The sequence below is a fragment of the Lepisma saccharinum genome, chromosome 22, assembly GCF_977018435.1.
Source record: "Lepisma saccharinum chromosome 22, izLepSacc3.1, whole genome shotgun sequence".
Taxonomy (NCBI): Eukaryota; Metazoa; Arthropoda; class Insecta; order Zygentoma; family Lepismatidae; genus Lepisma; species Lepisma saccharinum.
In genome coordinates this window covers 47,484,033-47,507,406 of record NC_139250.1, presented here as the reverse complement: position 1 = coordinate 47,507,406, position 23,374 = coordinate 47,484,033, and the positions used below count along the sequence as shown (strand labels likewise).

Genomic DNA, 23,374 nt, shown 5'->3' with positions numbered 1-23,374 from the left:
AGGTGCATAATATCCAGCTATTAAACCTTAAATTTTTATCGTGAAATGTCGAATTACCCTTGGTTGGGGAAGTTTCCAACTCTATAGTAAGGAAATTGAGCACTAGGATGGGAGATAGCCAAGTCTTGAGTATTAATTACTGTTGCTCTTAGACGGTTGTGGGAATTTTGGTATGGCGATTGAGAATTAAATTATTTGGAGGAGGTCGAGATTCAACTCTTCAATACCAACAGTGCACCTAACATTAACATAGGAATTTTGGTGGAGGACTGGATATTAAATTGGGGGGGGGTATGCTTGCAGTTTTTATCTTACTATACTCGCGAGAGCCTTTATTAAAAAATTACAATATTATTATTTTTTATTCTAATAATTGTAACCCAATTGAAGTGTATGGTAGCTTGATGTTGTTAATGAGACTACTGGTATCGCAATCCACTAAGAAGTCTCGTTAGATGCGATGTGTTCAGTTATATATTGTCACCCGCTGTTTTTTATTTTTCATTGGAGATCACAACACGTCGCAGTTTACACATTGTAAACTGCGACACCTCACAACCCACCAGGGTGCGAAATCATTGAAAACTGGTGAGGGGGAGAAAGTTCTTAACCTGCAACTCCCTCCCCACAAACATATGTGTGAATTATGCGATGTACATATTTGTAATGTTATTAAAAGTAAAAATAAATTACTCAATTAAAATCATTGTTATGATTATTAATTAATTTGTTACTTTCATACATATCAGATAGTGTAAAGGAGCTAACTAATTCCATTACTAACCGGATAAAGATGTTAATAAATTATGACATAGTTGGGTTTTATTATGTGTAAGTTTTTGTTTAGTTTGTGCACTATGTTAAAGTGCTCCCCTGTGCTTAGCACAACGCCATGAAGGCGTATAGGGGTGTGGGGGTAACGCCCCACACTTTCTTGATCCGGTCGTGAGTGGGGGTGATGTGATCAGAATCACGCCCCTGACCGCCTTCACCCCCCAGGGTTTCCCCCAGGTACCCATGTTATTCGACGCTGGGTGGGCGCCGGGGCCGCTTCCATCGTTAGAAAAGTTCCCGGATTTGAACCGGCCGGGATCGAACCCGGGACCTTTAGCATGGTAGTCAGACGCGTTACCGACTGAGCCACTATGTTAATATAAATCAATTAGATTTCATAGTTACTATTGTTTTGCATTCTTGTTTTACTTTTATTGTGCGTATTGATGTAGATTTGATAATGATCTCTTGAGACAGAAAGCATTCAACACTCACAACCACACTAATTTGTGTGTGTTTTCGATATTATTCTTAGTAAAGTATATTTGAAATTAAAAGTAATTGTTAATCTTTTCTTTGTTCTAACAAAAACTCTTTCCCCCGGGGAATTTTTGAGGCCAAGATTGTTAGTGGGGGTATATCCCCCTCGTCCCCTCCAGGAATTCGCACCCTGAACCCAACAATCCAGAAATACAAGGAAAAAGGAGCGAAAAGAACAAAACAGATCAGCCTTTCGACGTTTATTTCCGTTTGGGGTAAATACTCAGCTGGGTTTTGTCCGCCCATGACGTCACACTCACGGCAGTCGCGAAAGGAGGCGTGTCTGACCCCAGCCTTTCCTTCTATTATAGTAGTCTTGGCACATCACAATTTTTTTTCTAACTGCTGTCACAATAATTAAAGCTACCCCTTCCGAGAGAAAATAGCATTTAGTTGGATAGGGAGAAAACAAGTTTTCTCGATGCGAAAACTCAGTTCCAGCGCGTCGTCTGCTGTGAATTCACACTATCCGCTCACAAGCACTGCCTTCAAGTGATTGTTTTTTTAATTCTGGAATAAAAAAATGTTACTTAGAATAAGTTTCAGTCACGTATAGTGCAGAAAACATTGAGAATTAACCACTCTTGGCCAAGAATATTTGGAATTTTCCCAACTACTGGGGATCCCGAAAAGTGGAGAAATCATTCACAGCGAGGACTGTGAGCTAAATTATCCCACTCTGCAGTGCGGCATGTTCCAGCAGCTTATCCTAGACCAGAGGCCAGTGGCGGTGGTGCTGAAAACACAAAGTCGTGTGCGTTCGAACCCGATGAAATGGATGTGACAAGAACTAGTGAGTGCATATAAATATAAAAATTTTATAGTTTACCATAAATAGTTGTGTGTTCAGTTATTGGCTAAAGTGTATCATTAATCACAAACCATAAATCATGTGTAAATGTTTTGAATTTGTATAATGAAAAATTTACATCATCAAATTGGTACTTACTTTTGTGCCGTTTTGTACAACAATGTATGCAACACATGGAGACTTTAGTGTACACGCCTAAAGTAAGATGTCAATCAGTTGAACACAATAAATAGTTTACCTGTAGTAGTATTTAGTATCACACTGCATGGCATCCTCATTTAGCACGGCCGGTGACCGATCGTACACCGTTGAAAATTTCGACTTTTTAAAGATTAACTTACAGATTTTGATGTTTTACAAAGCCTAACATTTATTTTAATATGTGGAAACCACAAATAAGCGAGTTATTTATAACAATTGTAAGAAGAGGATGTCAAATTCTTCGTATCCGCTACTCGCTCCACTTTTTAAAAATAAAATTTCGTTATACGGGCACAGAATCACCTGCAAATGCTAATAATAACGAAAAATTACTAAGAATCAAAACTAACCCACCTAACCTATCAACGTAAAATTAACAATACCTTTAAATCGCACCAAATTCCTTGCCAAATATATAAGGAAATCAATGTAATGACATTACATACATACCTTTAAAATATGAACTTCCCACTCCTTGGTTGCAGGTGCGAAGTGCATTAACTGACAGATGTTTACAAAACCTAAGATTTATTTCAAGATCGAAAAGCACAAATAATCGAAATATTTAATCCTGAAGTATGACCATTGTATATCCAATTTCTCGTATTCTACATTACTTTCATCACTTTTTTGAAGACAACAATTTTGTTCGTTCAGTAACAGTTTCATACATTGGAGACACATTTCTTCAATTTTGCACAAGAAACTACTTACGGAAATGAGTTTTTCTAAGATTTACAACATTCGTCGAGGTATTTTCTTTCATCGGGGAATAGATTTGACCGGGAAATCATGTATTTTTGAAGAGAAATATCTCACCGACACACAATTGCCATTGCTTTCATTTGCTTGCCCTACGACAACCGGAAGCTTTTGACGACGTAAGCCCCTGTCAGTGTTTCAACCCCCTTTTCTTTTTTACTATGCTTGCCTAACGTAACAAAACCTAACCTAACCTTATCGAAAATGGTTCGTGGGGCTATCCGTGAATATTTCGTGAAACTATCAGTCAGTCACCATGCATAATGGTTCCTGGGGCTATCCGTGAATGCTTTGTGGGGCTATCCGTGAATGCTTCGTGGGGCTATCCGTGTATGGTTCGTGGGGCTATCCGTCAGCTACCCTTGTATAATATAAAATTTCCACCGGTGACGAACACAACCATAGGTATTTTTCGGTGAAGAAGGTTGAAACACTGCATACCAACAACGTGAGTCAAGATGTGTCCGCCATAACGTGTGTTACGGAAGCGAATAAAGGAATTAAAAAAAGGACTCAGAATGTGAAAAATTGAGTTTCTTTTCGTGTAAAAAGCATTATGGCACTTTCAACTATGTTCCGCAATACACAAATGGTAAGTACGAACCATGCGAAACCCAAAATATCCAATTTTAATGTGTCTCCGATCTATGAAACTGTTACCTTTTGTTCTACATGCTCAAAACACTTGCAAATTCGAAGAATAATGTAAAATTAATATTGGCATCAAGCTAACACATCAAATTTGTAGATTTAAAAATTAGTAGAACAATCAGAACAAGTTTACAATACCGGGCCACTCTCCAATTTCCATGAAATTTCACCTACTCACTATTTGTGAAACCTAATCACGAATCTGCATGTAATAATTGGCGGTCAAGTATGGAAATCTAAAAAAAAATGAAATAAACTATGTTTTCTTAACGTAACCCTACCATAAGAACAACAGCTCCACGGAAGATGCCATTTCCCCAACATGAAGAAATGAACAGGCAAGACAAGGTATAGTTAGCTTAAATATTATACAACTCTTAGCTAAAATATTAATTTTTTGGTATTTATGCTAATGGAACCTAACCTAACAGGCCTAACCTAACCATGTAGGCATTCCTCGTCGGACGTCAGCAACATTGTTGTGCGTAAAGGAAGACCATTAACGAATTGCGAAAGATGGTTCCGAATTTCTGTGTATGGACAATCACCGTGGTAAATTGCAAGGTTATTTCACAAGTTCTACACGTAAATGTGTGGCCGCGGTGGCTCAGTCGGTAATCTGTCTGACTACCATGCTAAAGGTCCCGGGTTCAATCCCCGGCCGGTTCAAATCCGGGAACTTTTCTAATAATGGAAGCGGCCCCGGTGCCCACCCAGTGTCGTATAGCATGGGTACCTGGGGGAAACCCTGGGGGGTAAAGGTGGTCAGGTGCGTGATGCTGATCACATCATCCCCACTCATGACCGGATCAAGAAAGTGTGGGGCGTTACCCCCACACCCCCTATATGCCTTCATGGTGTGGTGCTATGCACAGGGGAGCACTTTACCTTTTTTTTTACACGTAAATGTACAGTTTTAACAAGTGACCGCCAAATATGAACTACAGATACGTCATCAGGACACCAAAATTAGTAAGTATGTGAAATTTTATAGAAATTGGAGAGTGGTCCGGTATTGTAAACTCATGCCAAACAATCTGACACTTCTGACTCTGAAGGCACACTTACGAGCTTCACCTATATGATGAGGCCAATAATGAGCCAGAGCTGGGTTGCTGACATCACATTATTGTGACCAACATTCAGCAACTGGTACTCATGATAATCCTGAACAACTAATACAATAATCCCATATTATATACACTGAAACATAACCATGTGCAACAGTGGCGTATATTGAGTCCAAAACCTGGGCTATGAATAGAAATAAATTTACCAACTCCTAAGAAATCAGGTTGCCAACTCATAAGAAATCAGGTTGCCAACTCCAGAATCAGCATCATCATCTCACTGATATGAATAATATTATTTACAATTTCTGATGGATTTTTCTCCTGTATTTTGTTTTATAGATTTCAGGCTTTGCAGATAGCCTAGCTAGCCTAGAATGTATGGTAGGGGGGATCGAAAAAAGCAAATTTTTTTATGATGCTTTTGGGGTAGAGCGGAAAAGTTGCCTCTATACATAAGTAACTTCTGTTCAAAATTTCACCACCCTAGGATAATGTCTTCTGTTCTGGCAAGGGACGTAAAATTTCAAAAAATTAGTAAAATCGGCAATTTTTTTTTTTATTTTTGAATTTTTTTTCAAATTTCACAGCACTTTGCGGTAGTGTGCAAAAGTTGCACCTATGTATGGTTAATTACAGTGCAAAATTTGGCGCCCCACGGACAATATGTTCTGTTCTGGCAAGGAGCCTGAAATTACCCAAAAATCGACAAATACACTGTTTTTTCATTATTTAACTAACATTTATTAAACATAAACCAGAATTGTCATACACTCGCATACTATTAGATATAAGAATTAAGAAATAAGTATTCAAAATTAAAAGTACGAAAATGTGTGTTTTGTAGGTAATAATAATGTAAAATATGTGTCTTTAGGTTTTGTACTGTCTCTTGCACCTAAATTCAGGCATGGCCTTTCTCGATTTCAGAGTGAGAGTTCGGACATTGACAATGATCATTTAACAGGTCTTTACTTCGATGGCCGACGTGACAAAACATTGTCAACAGAAAAGGAGGATGATAAATACTACCAAAGAACAATTGTAGAGGAACACTATTCCTTGGTGAAACAACCAGGATCTAGCTACGTTGGTCATGTTACACCAGCTTCAGGATCAAGTCTGGCCATTGCTGAAAGTATTTACGACTATATCACAGCAGAAGTGCCCGGAGGTTTAAACCATATTCTTGTTCTAGAGTGTGACGGAACGGTCGTAAATACTGGAGTTCACAATGGGGTACTGCGTCGTCTTGAACTGAAGATCGGGATAGCTGTGCAATGGGCTGTTTGTCAACTACATTTCAACGAATTGCCTCTCCGCCACTTGTTCGAGTCCCTCGATGGTCCCACCTCCGGACACAATTCCTACACTGGTTGCATTGGAAAATCTTTGAAGGCGTGTGAGCTGCTTCCAGTGGTAACATTTGAGCCAGTTAACTGCACCTTGCCATCAGATGATATATCCACTTTGAGTAAGGACCAGAAGTATCTGAGGGATATTGCTCTCGCCGTTAGCTCAGGCATGTGTCCTCCAGGTCTTGCTAAGCGCGATCCAGGTCCCCTAAACATGTCCCGTGGTTGACAACAGCCAACAGGATATTAAGACTGTATGTTTCCACCACGGAACCGTCAGACAACTCACGTACCATAGTAAAGTTCGTTATCAGGGTGTATGTGCCATCTTGGTTCCGCATCAAAATCCATCATTCAATTAAGGATGGAGCTCGGCATCTTTACCATTTCATTCAGTCATCCAGATACTTGGATCAAGTTAACCGCAACGTCATCGACCCAGTGATTTCTCGGAATGCTTACTTCGCATCTCCAGAAAACATTCTGTTCGCGATGCTGACTGATAAGAGAACACATATCAGAGCCCTTGGCATTCGAAGAGTCATAAAAGCACGAGAATCATGTGAGACGGTTGGACACGTTGGGATTAGAAAGTTCGATATTCCAAAAATAAACTTCGAAGCAAACGACTATATCGAACTAATTGACTGGTCGTCCAGCGAAGTAACTCCACCACCAATACTCGATGATGTGACTACAGAAGATTTGAAAAGTATGCTGAAAGAACCAATACCAATTGACTGGACTTTTACAAAGTTCCCATGCCACACACAAGCTGTGGAAAGAACAGTAAAATTGGTTACGGAGGCCTCAAAGAAAGTGTGTGGTCATAAAAAAAGGGATGGATTTATTCGCTGCACTCTGAAATCGAGAAAGGCCATGCCTGAATTTAGGTGCAAGAGACAGTACAAAACCTAAAGACACATATTTTACATTATTATTACCTACAAAACACACATTTTCGTACTTTTAATTTTGAATACTTATTTCTTAATTCCTATATCTAATAGTATGCGAGTGTATGACAATTCTGGTTTATGTTTAATAAATGTTAGTTAAATAATGAAAAACAGTGTATTTGTCGATTTTTGGGTAATTTCAGGCCCCTTGCCAGAACAGAACATATTGTCCGTGGGGCGCCAAATTTTGCACTGTAATTAACCATACATAGGTGCAACTTTTGCACACTACCGCAAAGTGCTGTGAAATTTGAAAACAAATTCAAAAATAAAAAAAAAATTGCCGATTTTACTAAATTTTTGAAATTTCACGTCCCTTGCCAGAACAGAAGACATTATCCTAGGGTGGTGAAATTTTGAACAGAAGTTACTTATGTATAGAGGCAACTTTTCCGCTCTACCGCAAAAGCATCTTAAAAATTTTGCTTTTTTCGATACCCCCTAATGTATGGTCCTGATGTGCAACTTGTTAACTGATACATTTCCTATTTACTACATCAAAAGCAGCTACATTTTATACACGATACTAAAATTCAAAGACGTAACAAGTAACTCCCAACATGCAGTTAACATCACTTGGAATTGGCAATGATGTCATAAATGATACCACATGAAATCACTAATTACTCTGTTGTAATGTATCTCCTCAAGCTGAAAACAATGACACACATTCATATGATACAAAAATCTGATATTCCCCGGACACCTATAACTTCTTCGTTTTGTCAATTTTTGACATTTGTACTTACCTATCTGCTTTGCGGAACATTCTTTAAGGTGTATTCACGTTGTTTTTTTTATCAAAGGAATTGCAATTTTTCACATTATGAGTACTTCTTTCTCGTAGTCTTTTCGATTGCCTGAGACACAATTTGGCACATACACCTTCCTACATAATCGCGCGTTGTGCTTGTGTTTTGTCGATTTTCATTCGTTATGCAGTGTTTCAACCTTCGGAACCCATGAACAAAGCTCATCTGATCCAATTTTTTTTTTTTTTCAAAACTTTTTCGCATTGTTTTACGAAGAAAATTTTAATGTTTCGTGGTGCTATCCGTGAATGGTTTTTGGGGCTATCCGTCCCGGAATCTGTGGGAAATTTAAACTAAAAAAATATTTGAGTCCAAATTTCCCACCGATTCCGGGCTCTGCCGTGGGGTATTTGACCTTACGCCCCCTACCGCTACCACTGCTCTGCCTCCACTCCGGCTACCCGGCTTTCTCTATAGAGTCCCTGTTAAAGACATGTTAGAAATTGGCCGGAGTCACCTGCCCTCAAATGAGCCCCAAACTTTTAAATTTGAAGAAATCAGTTTCCAGGATACGGAAAACTTACCTGAATTTCACCACGCATCCACGACATGTCATATTAGGCATATGCCCACAGCCCATTCCTTCTAACAAGTAGCTTACATTCACTGCCACATTTTCGATCCCATGTTCAATTAAATTAAAAAATCCACTGGATCTTCCACACCCGGTACGAATTTCACCATGCATCCACGACACGTCATGTTTCTAACTTTCGTTGCAAACACAGACAGTTTGAAACACTGGATACCCAATGGACATGAACAGAACACAATCACGATGCGTGATGATGTACGAAGGTGTACGTGCCAAACGCTATTATCTGTCGGAGAATTAATTTCCAACAGAGAACATGAATTTCCGCTATGAAACATTCCCACATCACACCAAACACCTCTCGGATGTTAGACAATGCTACTGGAACTTATTACCATAAGTAGTTTCTTCTGTAAAAATTAAGAAATCTGTCCGGGGAATATCAGATTAGTACCATTATTTGTAAATTGTGAAAGTTGAACTCTCATTTCTAATGTTCCTTCTGTACACTGTTTGTCAGTGTCCACCTTCACCTGGCAAAATTTTAATAAAATTACCGGTACCAGTTCGGTATATCGGAGACACATTAAAATCGAATATTTTGTGTTTCGCATGGTTCGTACTTACCAATTGTGTATTACGGAACATAGTTCGAGGTTCCATTATGCTTTTTACACGAAAACAAACACAATTTTTCACATAGAGAGTAGTTTTTGTTATTCCTAACACACAATATTGCGGGCAGAGGTTGACTACCATAGTGGGTACAGTGTTTCCAACCTTCTTCACCGAAACATACCTATTATCATGTTCGTCACGTGTGGAAATTGTACATTATGCACGGGTGATTGACAGATAGCCCCACGAACCATTTCCAATAAGGTTAGGCAAGCATAGTTAAAAAAAAAAAGGGTTGGAAACACTGAGAGGGGGCTACGTCATCACATCCACTTCACGTAGGGGAAGCAAATGAAAGCAATGGCAATTGTGCGTCGGTGAGATATTTCTCATGAAAAATTCATGATTTCCTGGTCAAATAGATTCCACGATGAAAGATAATACCTCGACGAACATTGGAAACCTTAGAGAAACTCTTTTCCGTAAGTAGTTTCTTCTGTAAAAATGAAGAAATGTGTTTCCGATATACCGAACCGTTGCCAAATTACCAAATCCCCTATAACTTTTATACAGTATATTGACCTTATTGCAATAAATGTGTGTTTTCTCACTTCCTGGTGGCTTGGAAGGCCAGATACCCCCTAAATTGTTACAAAAAAAAAAAAACCATTGACCCTATAAAAAAGGTTGTTTGTCATTTACTGGTTTTTAGGTAAGGGGTGGATTTCTATTGTTAATGCTTGTAGATTAGACAGCGTTCCGTTACTCTGTGAGAAGATTTAGCCAGGAAAATGCACATGAATAGATTAGGAAAAGAGGTTCAGTCTCCCTCCCCCTTCGTCTCTCTAAATGTAATAGTATCGAAAATTGAAGTTTCCTCTATTTAAAATACATTGTTGCAATTTCATTACAATTTTCGGTACTTTAGTATTATACGGACTACCTCATTTGTCTACGTTAAATTATATTCCCCTCGCAAACATGAGTAATTTACCATACTGCCCAAACTCCCTGCTTTTGCTCAAGGTCAGGCATTCAGTTGAACGCCTTTTTCATTTGTTTGTATTAGAAATATGGTATATCAATGTGACAACATGTTTGGTAGCACACTTTCCACTCGCGACATTCACTTCAACGATATTTATGCTAAGAGAACCAAACCTAACAGGCCTAACCTAAGGAAATAAAATGCATAGGGAAACAGCTCGTTATCATCTGGAATTGTATTCGGTGGGGAAATCACAATTAACGAAAGGCTAATTATATGATTTATGGTATTGTAAACTTTCAAACACAGTGTTCCTATTATGTCCATAAGTGTTTCTTTTGCTTTTCCAGAAAACAGACGGTCTGAAATACGTTGTTTAAGTGACAAGTGCTGAAATGACATGAAAATTGCCCTTTATGTGCAAAACTTACTGTTTTGGAATACCAATGTGCAGTGCTCGAAAAATCTTCTTCAGAGCTAGGTGCCAACAAACCACCTACTAGCAATTGTGAATTCTACGGTGTTTCAAAAGTCGCGCAAACCAAACTTTGAAAATCTATATCTTGAAAAGCGTAAGAGGTATTTACACCGGATTTTCTGCATTATAAAGCCTCATCCATTGGGATATTTCTCAATGCTAAAAAATATCAGTTTACGCCACACATAAAATTAGTTAAATTAATAACTGGCGAAAGGCAGTGTTAAATTAATATGTAAGAAATTATCAAAGGGTTATAATTAGATGTCGGATGCCATGTCAATCTGTCATTTGCGACCAATATTGATCATGTGCAGCATTTGATAGATTTTTGACTGGCGATTTTATGAGTTGAGTGGTGAAAAAGTGCCTTTTTTGGTACATATCCTCCTTAATTGGCAACACTAGCAGGTGCTTAAATATTGGCCATACTCCATGACACAGGTTAGGTGGCAGAACAGCCGGCTGAACCTCGCCCACGGAAGTAAAGAATCATCAAAATTTTGTACATAATACAGCAAAAGATCACAGTCGCCAGGCTGAAAATTTTAGTCGCCTTGGCAACCTGGCGACCGGTATTTTTCGAGCCCTGCCAATGTGGGCTTAACTTTTTAAGCAACAACTTGTGCCTGTCGGGATCCTTCCCAGCCATTTATGTAAAGCATTATCAAATTATAGAAAATTATTACAGCGGTGTTGTTGAGTATGTAAGATAGGATGATATAACTTCCCAACCATTCCTTTAGGATTATACATTGTACAGATGAAAGTTATGAATGTCGAATATGCAAAAATAATTAGTGGCCCTTTGACCAGCTGTACCACTTCAAGATTTACATTGATTTTTTTTTAATAGATTTTCATGTTTTGTCCAACATAAAGTTTCATTCAGGGTGCAGAACCCACAAATTACCAAAATATTTGATCCCAATAGTACCACACATTACTTCACATAAAACTCCATGACCTAGAAGCAACATGAAAAGGTTTATAAAGAACAATGCAAAATTTTCCACACACGAATATAAAGGGTCAATGCTACCAAGAATTATACTGGAAATGATTGTGAAAGTAAATTTGAATTTTCGAGGTAGTAATAAGCACACTTTAAATTTCTGCAAAGCACTATTGGTATCAGTTCCAATTGTTTTATGATTTTTTTCAAATTCTCCTAGCAGGAAGATTAATTATAGTAGAATTTTGGTAATCATTGTCACATGAAATTTGAACCTTCCTTTAAGTAATGAGCACTAGTTGGATTTTGGAAAAAAAGATATTTATGTTGAACAAGAAAAACTTAAAAATTCCTTACGCAAGCAAGTGAGCTTCCCATGGACAATGTATTTTCTGTTGACAAGCAACTGTACATATCATAGTCTAGTGGAAATTAATGTAGAAGTAAATCGGAACCTTAGTAGAATGAATTTAGGAACTTTATTTTAATGCTAAGAGAACCAAACCTGGCCTGCCTAACCTAACAACGAAAGCATATGTTGAACAAAATCTTAAGTAATCGCTAAAACTTCGCAGTATGTGCTAACAGAAGTAAATCAAAATCAAACCATGTTAAAATTGCATTCGTAGCATGATGAAATCACAGTGAAACAAAAAGAACGTGGGCCGCACTATTTATTGGAGAAAATGTGATAAAAAAAACATATGTACGCATCTGTAGTTCTCACTGAGCAACCAGTCCTTATTTATTGTACTCTTGGACTGTCGTATTTCCATATGAGACTCAAAGGGTGATGTTGACTAGATACCATGATCAGCTGTTGAAGTGTTTGTTCTCGGGCTGCTATTTCTCCAATGTCACGTACGTTGTTTACTGGGACTCCATGCTTAGAATGGATGGAGAGTAGTAATGGCTGAGATGCATAAACCTGACTTGCCTAAACTAACAGCGAAAGCATTCAGAGGCATTGTTTTAATGCTAAACTCCTTCGCACACCCATTCACTTGAAGTAGATGGCAGGAGGTGCCTGGATCCAAGACAGCTAGCAAACAAATAAGCATGTAAAGGAACAGAAGAGAAAAATAATTCTCCAGAAAATCAGCAGTAAGTGTGTTTGTGTTCATGTAATTGACAGGGTAATTATGCCTCATTGCTGATTATTTTCTGCCACTTTTCGCCCAGGCTGGGATTCGAACCCGGGACCCCTAGTGTCGTAGTGCAGTGTGCTAATCTCTCTGTCACAGAGGCTAGCCATTTCTGTACATGGCAAGATTTTTTTTCTATTGTCTGAGACAATTTCAGTATTTTTTTTTTGACAGACTCGTGAATAATTTTTAACATGACCGTGCATATTTGCAGGACAGTAACAGTGGCACATCTTTGAATTATTTTATTCACTTTGCCTTGACTCATGCTGACTTGTCAAATGAAAAAATTCTGGTAAAATTCTTCTAATTATGCTTGTTAGGAGGGAGGATGAAAATATTTCATTCCCTCAAAGAATCTGATTTTTCTCCAAAGAAAAGAGACAATGCCCAATTCAGCTTGTGTTTAACATTTAAATCTCATCTCGAAAGAACAAAATTCATGGGAGGGTGACACATACCTAAAGTAAACACCATGGTGCAACACTGCCTGCCATGCAGCTTTTCATTGGGAGATGCATGGCCAGCTTATAGAGTCCCATCATCACAGTTTTCTGGCTTTTCAAGAGCAGAGTCTGCTACTACTTGTCTTCAAGAAGCTCCCACTATTATTATTCATTGTTACTAGCAGGCCTGTACCCTAGAGGGGGGGGGGGCACAGGGACCATGCCCCCCCCCCTCGAGCCATGATATATATTTTTTTAATTTGAACGTATAAAAACCTATGAAAATAACGTTGATGATTTTTCAAATTTTGCAAGAATTTCGATTTTGTTCTTGCACAAATGAATAGGCTCCAGAATTCTGCAGTCTGCAATATTTGGCAATTTTAGTTTTATAGACATTGATGCAAGGCTATCAGACATCCTGATTTAGTCGGGAAAGTCCATTCCTTTCAATCCATATTCCGACTTTTTCCGTCTTGGCTCTTGACACTACTTGCTATAAAGGAAGACTCTTGCGCCACTGCAGACATTGTACTGGTTATGTGGGACTTTCTGTAGAATCATTTTAAAAATTGTCTGAATATTTTCTGAGAGTCAAAAACAGTTTGACCAGGCTCGTACCCAAGGGGGTGAGGTGGGGGGGGGGGGAGGCAAGGGTGCCATAGCATGGAAGAATATTATTTGTTCTTTTAATGGGGATGATCTATTTTGTAATCCAATTTGGTTTCAAGTCGTCATTTTTAAGAAAGGATATCTTTATGTTTGATACGATGGATAATTTTTAAGATTTTGCAAGAATTTAGATTTTCTTCTTGTATAAATCAATGGGTTGTCTCTGGAGAGAGGCAGACTCCAGAAGTCTGTATTCTACTATATTTAGTAGGGATGGGCCGATATGAAATTTTGGCCGATACCGATAAATTACCAATATTAAATTTACCGATAACCGATATTCTACCGATCTGATATAAAATTAGAAGTGGTCCTTGAAGAACCTGAAAGGTTCATTGACCTCCTTAATAAATTGTTTCAATGTGACTGCAGTGCAAGAGAAGTTGCATATGTAGACATTTACTTTTTTAGAAATTAGAGCATGGAGATTATCCATGAAAATTACAACAAAAGTGGCAGAATTTTGCACTTATTTATCAGATATTTATTGATATATCGGATCAGAAAAATAATCTGTAATTTTAGCGATACACCGATATGCCTATATTGGCCAATACCGATAGAGTACCGATTAATCAGTCCCATCCCTAATGTTTAGTAATTTTAGCGAAGCTACTAAATGTTCCAATTTGGTCAGGACAGTTCACCATATTTACTTCATGTTTTGACTTTTTTCGAACTTGATAGAAAATGTCCTCTTTTTGTGGTTAATTCACATTCACACATATTCTTCATTAGAAGGATAATTCCGTAGCATTGGTGGTCACATTCAGGGCACGAATTCCCTTTGCGGAAGGGGGATCGCCCACCTTTACACCAACGATCTTGTTCTATTAAACTTTTTCTCCAATTAAAATTTTCCGAGGGTAAGATTTTGTGTTATAACAACAAAGATAAGCAATTAGTTTGGACTTCAAACATACTTTTCTAAGAATAACATCTTTTGTTCTTTCTCTCTTTAGGGCTGGTAACAGAATGGGGTAAAAACGTACTTCTGCAGTCATAGATAAGATGTTAAAATTATGTCAAATTGGACTAGTAAGGAATGGAGCCGTAGCTGGCAAGGTGGTTGTCATTGTCACCCTAGGCCACTGGAACATAGAAATTAGACCGACCTGTTACTTCTCCTCCATTTCTCACCTCCTTTCTTCAGGAATAAAACATAGCACTTACATGTTAATTTAATGGGAAACAAATGTCATCTTAAAGTTTCTCATTTTTTGTCCCCCCACATAGTTATCTTTAATTTGCAATCGATTTTGCAGATTTGAACTATAACACACACTGCTTCAATGAAGATGGTGTACGATGCACAACCGACTGTCTTTTTATTAGCCACATTTCTTGAATGCTAAGTTTTCTTTTTATTGGATTCAACATAAAATTTCTACAATGTCTAAGTATGCCAACTACATCTAGGTAGGGCTGGGGTGAAAATTCGGTGCAGGGAATGCGAAAATCATTCTCGTCATGGGTGCTGAAATCTCTAGCTACAACTCTGATAAGGAAATATTTTCTTTCGAGAGAGCATTAATGGATTTACACCATGAAAGTATGAAAATTTAGGTATCATTTTTAATAAAAAGCAATAATTAAATAGTATCTAAGTAACACTTATTAAAAACATTTCACCTATCTTCTAATTTCTTGACATTTTGAACCAGTCGTTAAATAAATTAATTTGCTAGTTTAAAAATGTAGCAAATTAATTCGTTCAGACATGTTTATAAATATAAATATATATAAATAAATTAATTAATTAATGCTATTAATTATTTTATAATTGACATATATTTCATGACAATTTTATATATACAGGGTGTTACTAAAGTTTGCTTCCAATGCTTAGGAGGTGATTCTACAAGTGAAAATAAACATAAAAGTTCATGTGACAAAATGCCAAAAACGGAACCCATTCGGAGTTATTGAAGTGGGAAAAAGTGCTAAAATTATGTTTACAAGCAAATAGTGGCACAACGGCCAACCATATGGCATTCTCTATTCAAAAAAGCACATGGCAGATGTGTGAATTTGATGTGCAAGGGATTCCCCAAAGGAAGCGAATGGGTCTGTTTAAGTCATGGGGGTACGGAAGGGTTTAGCTAGATGTGTTATGCACAGAAAGTTATATGAAGAAGAAGTGAATATCCATAGTGGACATCACCATTACGTAGAAAAACAAAGATGGTAGTGGTGCTGCGCTAGGTTGCATGTGTGTTGACATGTTCACTGTGTGCAGAGTGGAGATTCCAAGGGAACCACATCACAGACAATGTTCAAACTGTCTGCCATTAACTTCCACGCAGAGATGACAACGCCGAATCAACGATTGTCTAGTGTGAGCAAACAACCCCGTGTTGTTTGCTATCGTCGCTGTGGCGACATTAATGCTTGCAACGAGATCCTCGGCTGACGCGACAGGTGTTTCGTATAAGAGGCATTTCATCTCCCCATAGAAAGAAGTCCACGGGAGTGATGTCTGGCGATCTTGCTGGCCACAGCACAGGCCCACCCCTACCAATACACCGATTGTGGAACAAACCATTGAGGAAGTGACGCACATTTTTGTCAAAATGTGGTGGTGCACCATCGTGTTGGAACCATAGTCCTTGCCTCAGTGCCAAGGGCACGTCCTCCAACAGTTCAGACAAAACATCACGAAGAAATACATGATATGTACCACCACACACGCGAACAGGGAAAATGTATGGCCCAATCAAATGGTCATGCACTATCTCACACCACACATTAACCGCAAACCTGTGCTGATGGTGTGCCACGAGAATTGCATGTGGATTTGCAAAATCCCAAACGTAACTGTTTTTACTATTGAACATGCCCGTTTTGGTGAACATTTATTGCTTCATCGGTCCACAACACCCTGTTCACAAAATTTGTGATAGTTTCCATGTGATGCAAAAACCATTGGCAAAACACCACACATGAGTCAAAGACCTGAGGTAAAAGGTCTTTTACCTTTTGGAGTTTGAAAGGGTACATCCCCTCTTCGGATAGGACGTTCCACACATTAACATGGGAGGTGTTGTGGGCACTGGCTATAGCGCGTGTACTGGTGCCAGGACAATCCCTGACAGCATTTAACACCGCAACTTCACATATCTGCAATGTGCTTTTTTGAATAGAGCATGCTGCATTTCTTTGTGGAACGCCCTTTGCCAGCAAGATCGCCGGACATTACTCCCCTGGACTACTTTCTATGGGGAGAGATGAAACGCCTCTTATACGAAACACCTGTCGTGTCAGCCGAGGATCTCGTCGCAGCGACAATAGCAGACACCGTTTGGTTGTTTGCTCACACTAGACAATTGTCGATTCGGCGTTGTCATCTCTGCGTGGAAGTTAATGGCAGACAGTTTGAACATTGTGTGTGATGTGGTTCCCTCGGCACCTCCACTCTGCACACAGTGAACATGTCGACACATATACAACCTAGCACAGCACCACTACCATCTTTGTTTTTCTACGTAATGCTGATGTCCACTATGGATATTCGCTTTCTTCTTAGTTGTCAGTCTCCACATATAACTTTCCGTGGATAACACATCTCGCTAAACCCTTCCCTACCCTCATGACTTAAACAGACCCATTTGCTTCCTTTGGGGAATCCATTGCGCATCAACTTCACACATCTGCCATGTGCTTTTTTGAATAGAGCATGCTGCATTTCTTTGTGGAACGCCCTTCGCCACAATCATATGGTTGGCCGTTGTGCCACGATTTGCTTGTAAACATAATTTTTACACTTTTTCCTACTTCAATAACTCCGAATGGGTGCCGTTTTTGGCATTTTGTCACATGAATTTTTGTGTTTATTTTCACTTGTAGAATCACCTCCTAAGCATTGGAAACGAACTTTAGTAACACCCTGTATATATATACGAGGGTTGGGGAGTAAGTCATGGGAACCCAGTAATATTTCGACAATCGAAGGATGTATTAAACATTTCTTATATACAACTGAAAGAGTATCCATTATGGATATTTTGTTGGTAGGAATCATGAAAGAAAACCCAAGCAACCCTGTGACATACACATGTATTCATGCTCATGTTACAAAAACCTGTCTGACCCTGTGACATACACATGCTCATGTTACAAAAACTTGCCTGATAATGACAAACCTTCGAAATAATCTCTCGCATTGTCCACAGAGCGCTGCCATCGGTGTGGAAGACGTTGAATACCATCGGCAGCACCATCCTCTGCACCATGCCTGAAGTGGGTGACCTGTCGTCGTGCAGCATTTTCAATGTCCATGCAGGTCGCTTATCGTGTACCACGCAGTGGTTCCTTTACCTTGGAGATGAGGTCAAATCCGGTGAATATGAAGGGTGCTTCAATTCTTCCCATCCCATCGGCACAGAAGGTCCCGTACACAAGCTGCCTTATGTGGCCTTGCATTATCGTGGAGTATGATTGCATTATGCAGTATATCTGGACGCTGCTCCCTAACGGCACGTCATAGATGTCGCTGCAGGAAGGCTTTGTAATACTCTGATGGGACTGTGGTGCCATTCCCTAACGCTTCTACCAATTCTTGATGACACTCACTCGCATTTCTCCCCCGGAGAACGGCCACTTTGATGTACAATCACTGTTCCAATATGGTCACTTTCATCTTACACCATGACTCACAACTGTTTTCCCAGTACCCCGTGCTCATCCAGTACAACACGCAGAGCCATCTCTTGACCAGCGGGTAAAGTACTTGTGTCAGGCTTCCTCCCGCAGTCTCTATTTTCCGTCCACCTTTGCATATATATATATATATATATATATATATATATATATATATATATACAGGGTGTCGCAAAACTCTTTCAACAACGCTTGGGTGCTGGTAGATATCATAAAACAAGTAACTTTTCCCTATAAAGTTTACCTCGAAAGCGCTTAGTTTCTGCGCTATAAGTGCTTAAAATCTATCCTGTACGTATGCAACCCAACACAGCAAGCTCTTGTTCTGACATAACTACCAGGGGCACGTGGCAGGGTTGCCACTAGCGTTCCTCGTTCAGAGAGACGTCTTGAAAACAATAACCTGGGAGTCTTGCCTGAGCAAAATCCAAAACATTAATGATACTTGCGATGTTGTCAGAAGCATTGACAGTATTTATAAACTGACCAAGACAAATAATGGACAGACTGAAATTCAAGATTACGTACTCATCCTAAAATATCTCCATAATTGATTGATTGATTTGGTTTATTTTAATTTGCTTTTCTGCCACCTTTGGCTAATCGCGAAGATGAGGATGATAGCTATGATGAAATAACAAATGACACCATTGTCTAGGCTGGGATTTAAACCCGAGACACCTGCCACCTTGGCGATCTGTGCTAACAACATCACTACAGAGTGTTTCGTGTATCATGCAATATCAACAATTGCAAGGGACACGTAAGATACGGGAAATCCACTGAACACTTTGTATATATATATGTTGCATACATACTGTGTTGCCATGACTTACTCCCCAACCCTCGTATGTATCGAAGGTTTCGGACTTCCCCCCCTCAAGAAAATCCTGGGTACGGGCCTTACTATTATTAACGAGCGGAGTTTGAAAAAGTCCTTTGTTTCCCTTCGAGTATTATGAGATAGATCTTATAAGATGTGTTATAACTCCTCAACAAGTGCTTTTTCGTGATATATTTCATGTGTAATAATGAGAACCAAATAACATAAACAACATGAGACAATTTAGGGTCCGGGGGAAAAGGCAGAATTTTCAAAATTTCCCGACTTTTGAAAATGTTGCATAATTTCTGTTTGTTTTCCAAATTGGAGGATGGACATTACGTATTCTCAAGAAACAGCCTTTTTCGTTGTGCTTCATCCTGTGTCCATATGGTTGATGCTATAGTAATAGAAGTTCCAGATTTTTTTTCTGTAAGCTGGCAACACTGCTGCTCTTATACAGGGTTATTACTAGGGAAAGGAACTTTAGGTAAATAAATGTTTTTTCTGCGATAAGATAGAGACCCTCATTTTTGCCAAAATTCTTATCATAGCCTTATATGTCAAAACAGCAAATTTTATTTTACATAAAAACACATATTTTCCAGTTTTCCGTATATAAATACATATTTTGCGAATTTTAATTTTAAATACATAAAATCGCTCGTTGACTTCATCTACCTCGAAATCCTCCAAGGAAAAATGTTTATTCTCCGCACCTCTTTCATATCGAGAGTGCTAGGTTTGGTTTGTCTTTGAAAACGCTCGCTGGCAGACTTCTGGCACCTCGCCTACGATCCTATCGGGAGAAAATAGCTGTAAGTAGCTGGGGCTGGCTACACGTAACGATAGCAAGGCTTTTTAATGAAGCAATGCAGCCATTGTGGCCAGAAGACATAAAATTTGACAATGTTCTTCTCTTGACAGATGCTGCAGCTTACATGCAGTGGTCTTGCCGTTAGCTACCCCAAAATGGTGCACGTTACATGTGTGGCGCATGCGTTGCATAGAATATGTGAAAAGATAAGAGCTCTTTATCCCAATGTCGATAAACTGGTTTCAAATGGGAAGAAAGTTTTTATCAAGTCGCCTAGAAGAATAGACATTTTTAAACAAAAATGTCCTGAGGTTCCCCTTCCCCCTACACCTGTAGTTACGCGATGCAGATGTTATGCCCAGAACTTTGAAAAAAATTGTATCTGTTGTAAATGATCTCAACAAAGAAGAATTCTGCAAGAACTATTGATGGAGCCCTCCTTAAAAGTCGAATTGGCATACATCTCAACAAACCTGTCCATTCTCTCTAATTCCATATGAAAGCTTGAATCGTCCGCGAACACTTTGGCAGCTTCCATTGGTGAAGTCCGTATAGTAGAAACGAAACTGAAAGAAGTCACTGGATCTAAATGTCTAAATGTACAGAATTTTTGGGGAAAAACCAAGGTTTTCAAACATTGTGCCAAATTGCATGTGTTTTGGAAGGAGGTGAAGTAGAGGAAGAGGAAGCTTTGGAAAACTTCAGCGTTAGTGACATTTCGTGCTTCAAATATGCAAGAATTGTTTCTTGTGACGTGGAGCCATCTTTCTCACAATATAAGATGCTTTTTAGAGATAATCGTCACAGATTTACAATGGAGAATTTGGAAAGAACTATGGTGATCCACTGCAACTCTTCCAAAAAATAGCTCGCTAAGAGGTAATCATTTAGAAACTAATTTCAGGTGTTTAAAATGCATGCTATAGTTTGTTTTTGTTACCAAATGTTTTTATTTTTGTCACATATTTTCCTGTTTTTATCACATATTTTCAACATTTATGACACATAAAAAATAAATATTTCTGAGTTTTTTAGCACATAAAGTTCCGTTCCCTAGTTATTACAAATGATCTTTCCGATTACAAACTTGAATAACTCACGTTTAATAACACTGAAATACATGAAAGTGGTATCAATGGAAAGGGAAACTCAAAAAGTTTTGTATTGCATTTGGTTCACAACATCACATCACATGTGCTCAATGTGAGCTCCCTCTGTCACGTGACACACATCGAGCCTATAGTTCAATTCGGCCATACACGTAACATTGAATGATCCACTAATGCAATGGCCTCTGTGATGTGAACATGAAGATCCTGGATGGTAGGTGGCCGACACACTTGTTGTTTGGCAAAACTCCAGAGAATATGTCACAGGGTGTAAGGTCGGGGAGACCAATGCAAATGTTAACTATCGTCAAGGCCAGCATGCCCAATCCATTTCTTTGCTAGTCGCCTATTCAGTTCACGTCTCACATCTAAGTGGAAATGGGGTGGTGCCCCATCCTGTTGAAAAATTAAACCTGCGATATCCTGTTCCAGTTGTGGAAGAAGCCATGTCCGTAACATTTGTAGGTAAGAAATCCCTGTAATTGTGTTCTCGTCGAAAAAGAAAGGGCCATACACCTTTTCATGGCTAATAGTGCAAAAAAACATTCAGCTTGGGGGAGTTGCATACATGCTCCACATAACCTGTAGGATTTTCCAGACCCCAGATCCTGACATTATTTTGGTGCACTTTGCCCGACAGGTGGAAGGTGGCTTCATCACTGAACACCAATGATTCCGTGAAACCATCAGTTTCCATTTTGATTTTCATGTCCTTGCAGAAAGACATTCTCTTGACTTTGTCGTCCGGTCTCAGGGCCTACAACAATTGCAGACGGTATGGATTGAACCGCAAACATTTGCGTAAAATCTTCCACACAGTTGGTTTCGGGATGTCTAATTCTCTGCTGGCTGTGGTGGTGGATTTCTGTAGACTTCGCACGAAACTCTCTCTCACTCGCTCCACAGTTGCCTCACTTACTGGTAGATGGCTGGTTGACTTTCGCTTGCAGATGCATCCCCTTGCTTTAAAGTCAGAATACCACTTACGGATACTGGGCCCACTGGGGGCATCTTCACCAAACTTCCTTCTAAAATTACGTTGCACAGTGATAACAGACTGACAGACGTGAAAATCCAGCACACAAAATCCTTCCTGTCTTCGTTGGCAGCCATTTTCTCTCCTATCGCCCCTAGCGACAAAATCAATAACTACGCGACAGTTGTGCACTTAGCATTTTTTCTTGGGTAACTACTACATATATCTCGGTGCACTTAACATTTTTTTTGAGTAACTATTACATATTTCTTGGTATGGTAGAATGAAAGTCAGTGATATTAGCATGTTCATAAATGTGAATGGGATTTCATTTTTTATATCGAAGAGCTACTAACCTGTATTTCATAAGGCAAGTAATGGAAACAATGAATGTAATGCAAATTGCACTGTTTCAAGAACAGTAAAGTAATAGCAATAGTAATAAATTTGAGCAGGTGGAATGAATCAGCACAATTGTATATATCTGGTATTTCAACCTCTGGTAAAATATTTATATATGCTTTTTAATTTCTTTTGGGCTGAGTTCATATGGATCAACACCACAACACTAAATCATATTTACATCGTATGTCTTTCTGTCAATTATACTAAGAGTTTGTATATGCAAAAGAAATAGTACTGCTATTTCCAAATGGTACAACATTGTTTTCAATTGCAGTCAGTGTTGCCAACATCTAAATGGCTGTGCAACTTACACCAAAGCAAAGCTGACTTGCAAATCAGTTTAATGAGTTTAATCTCCAGATGAGATGCCAACCACTGGCCATCTGTTAAATATTATGAACACTCATGTGTAGTATCAATGAATATTAAAGCTTCACTATGCACAGTGTTTGACCTGTTGGCTGTAATTTGCCTTCAATATCATGAGAAGGGGCTATATTTTCCCTTTTTGAGATGTGACTGCTTGTATTTGACTTACTGCATAAATGTGCTAGAGTCCATGTGAATGTGGCTGTGGGGACAGATAGGAAAAAGATTTCCTAGCAAGTGGAATTTGAAAGTGCGTTCATTTTCTTTTCCTCACTGTGTTATGGGATAGATCTTACAAAGTGTGCTATAACTCTTCAACCACCATGTTTTACTGATATATTTCACTTTAACATAATAATAAGAGAACAAAAGAGCATGTTCGAAACGTGCAGCAATTAGTGGTCCAGAGGGAAATGCTCAGTTTTCAAATTTACCAAAAATCAC

The 23,374-nt window shown here is 38.8% G+C and overlaps 1 protein-coding gene across 2 annotated transcripts in view; it reads left to right on the top strand.

The window, feature by feature from the left end:
* Positions 1-2,026: 2,026 nt before the first annotated feature.
* The window catches only part of LOC146005019 (poly(A)-specific ribonuclease PARN-like), a 213,550-nt gene continuing 192,202 nt past the window's right edge, over positions 2,027-23,374 (top strand). For both annotated transcript variants that reach the window (XM_083144149.1, XM_083144148.1), the window contains exon 1: positions 2,027-2,107. In XM_083144149.1, the coding sequence (XP_083000275.1) occupies positions 2,089-2,107 (19 nt within the window). In that variant the 5' untranslated portion in view covers positions 2,027-2,088. The remainder of the gene's footprint in view (positions 2,108-23,374) is intronic.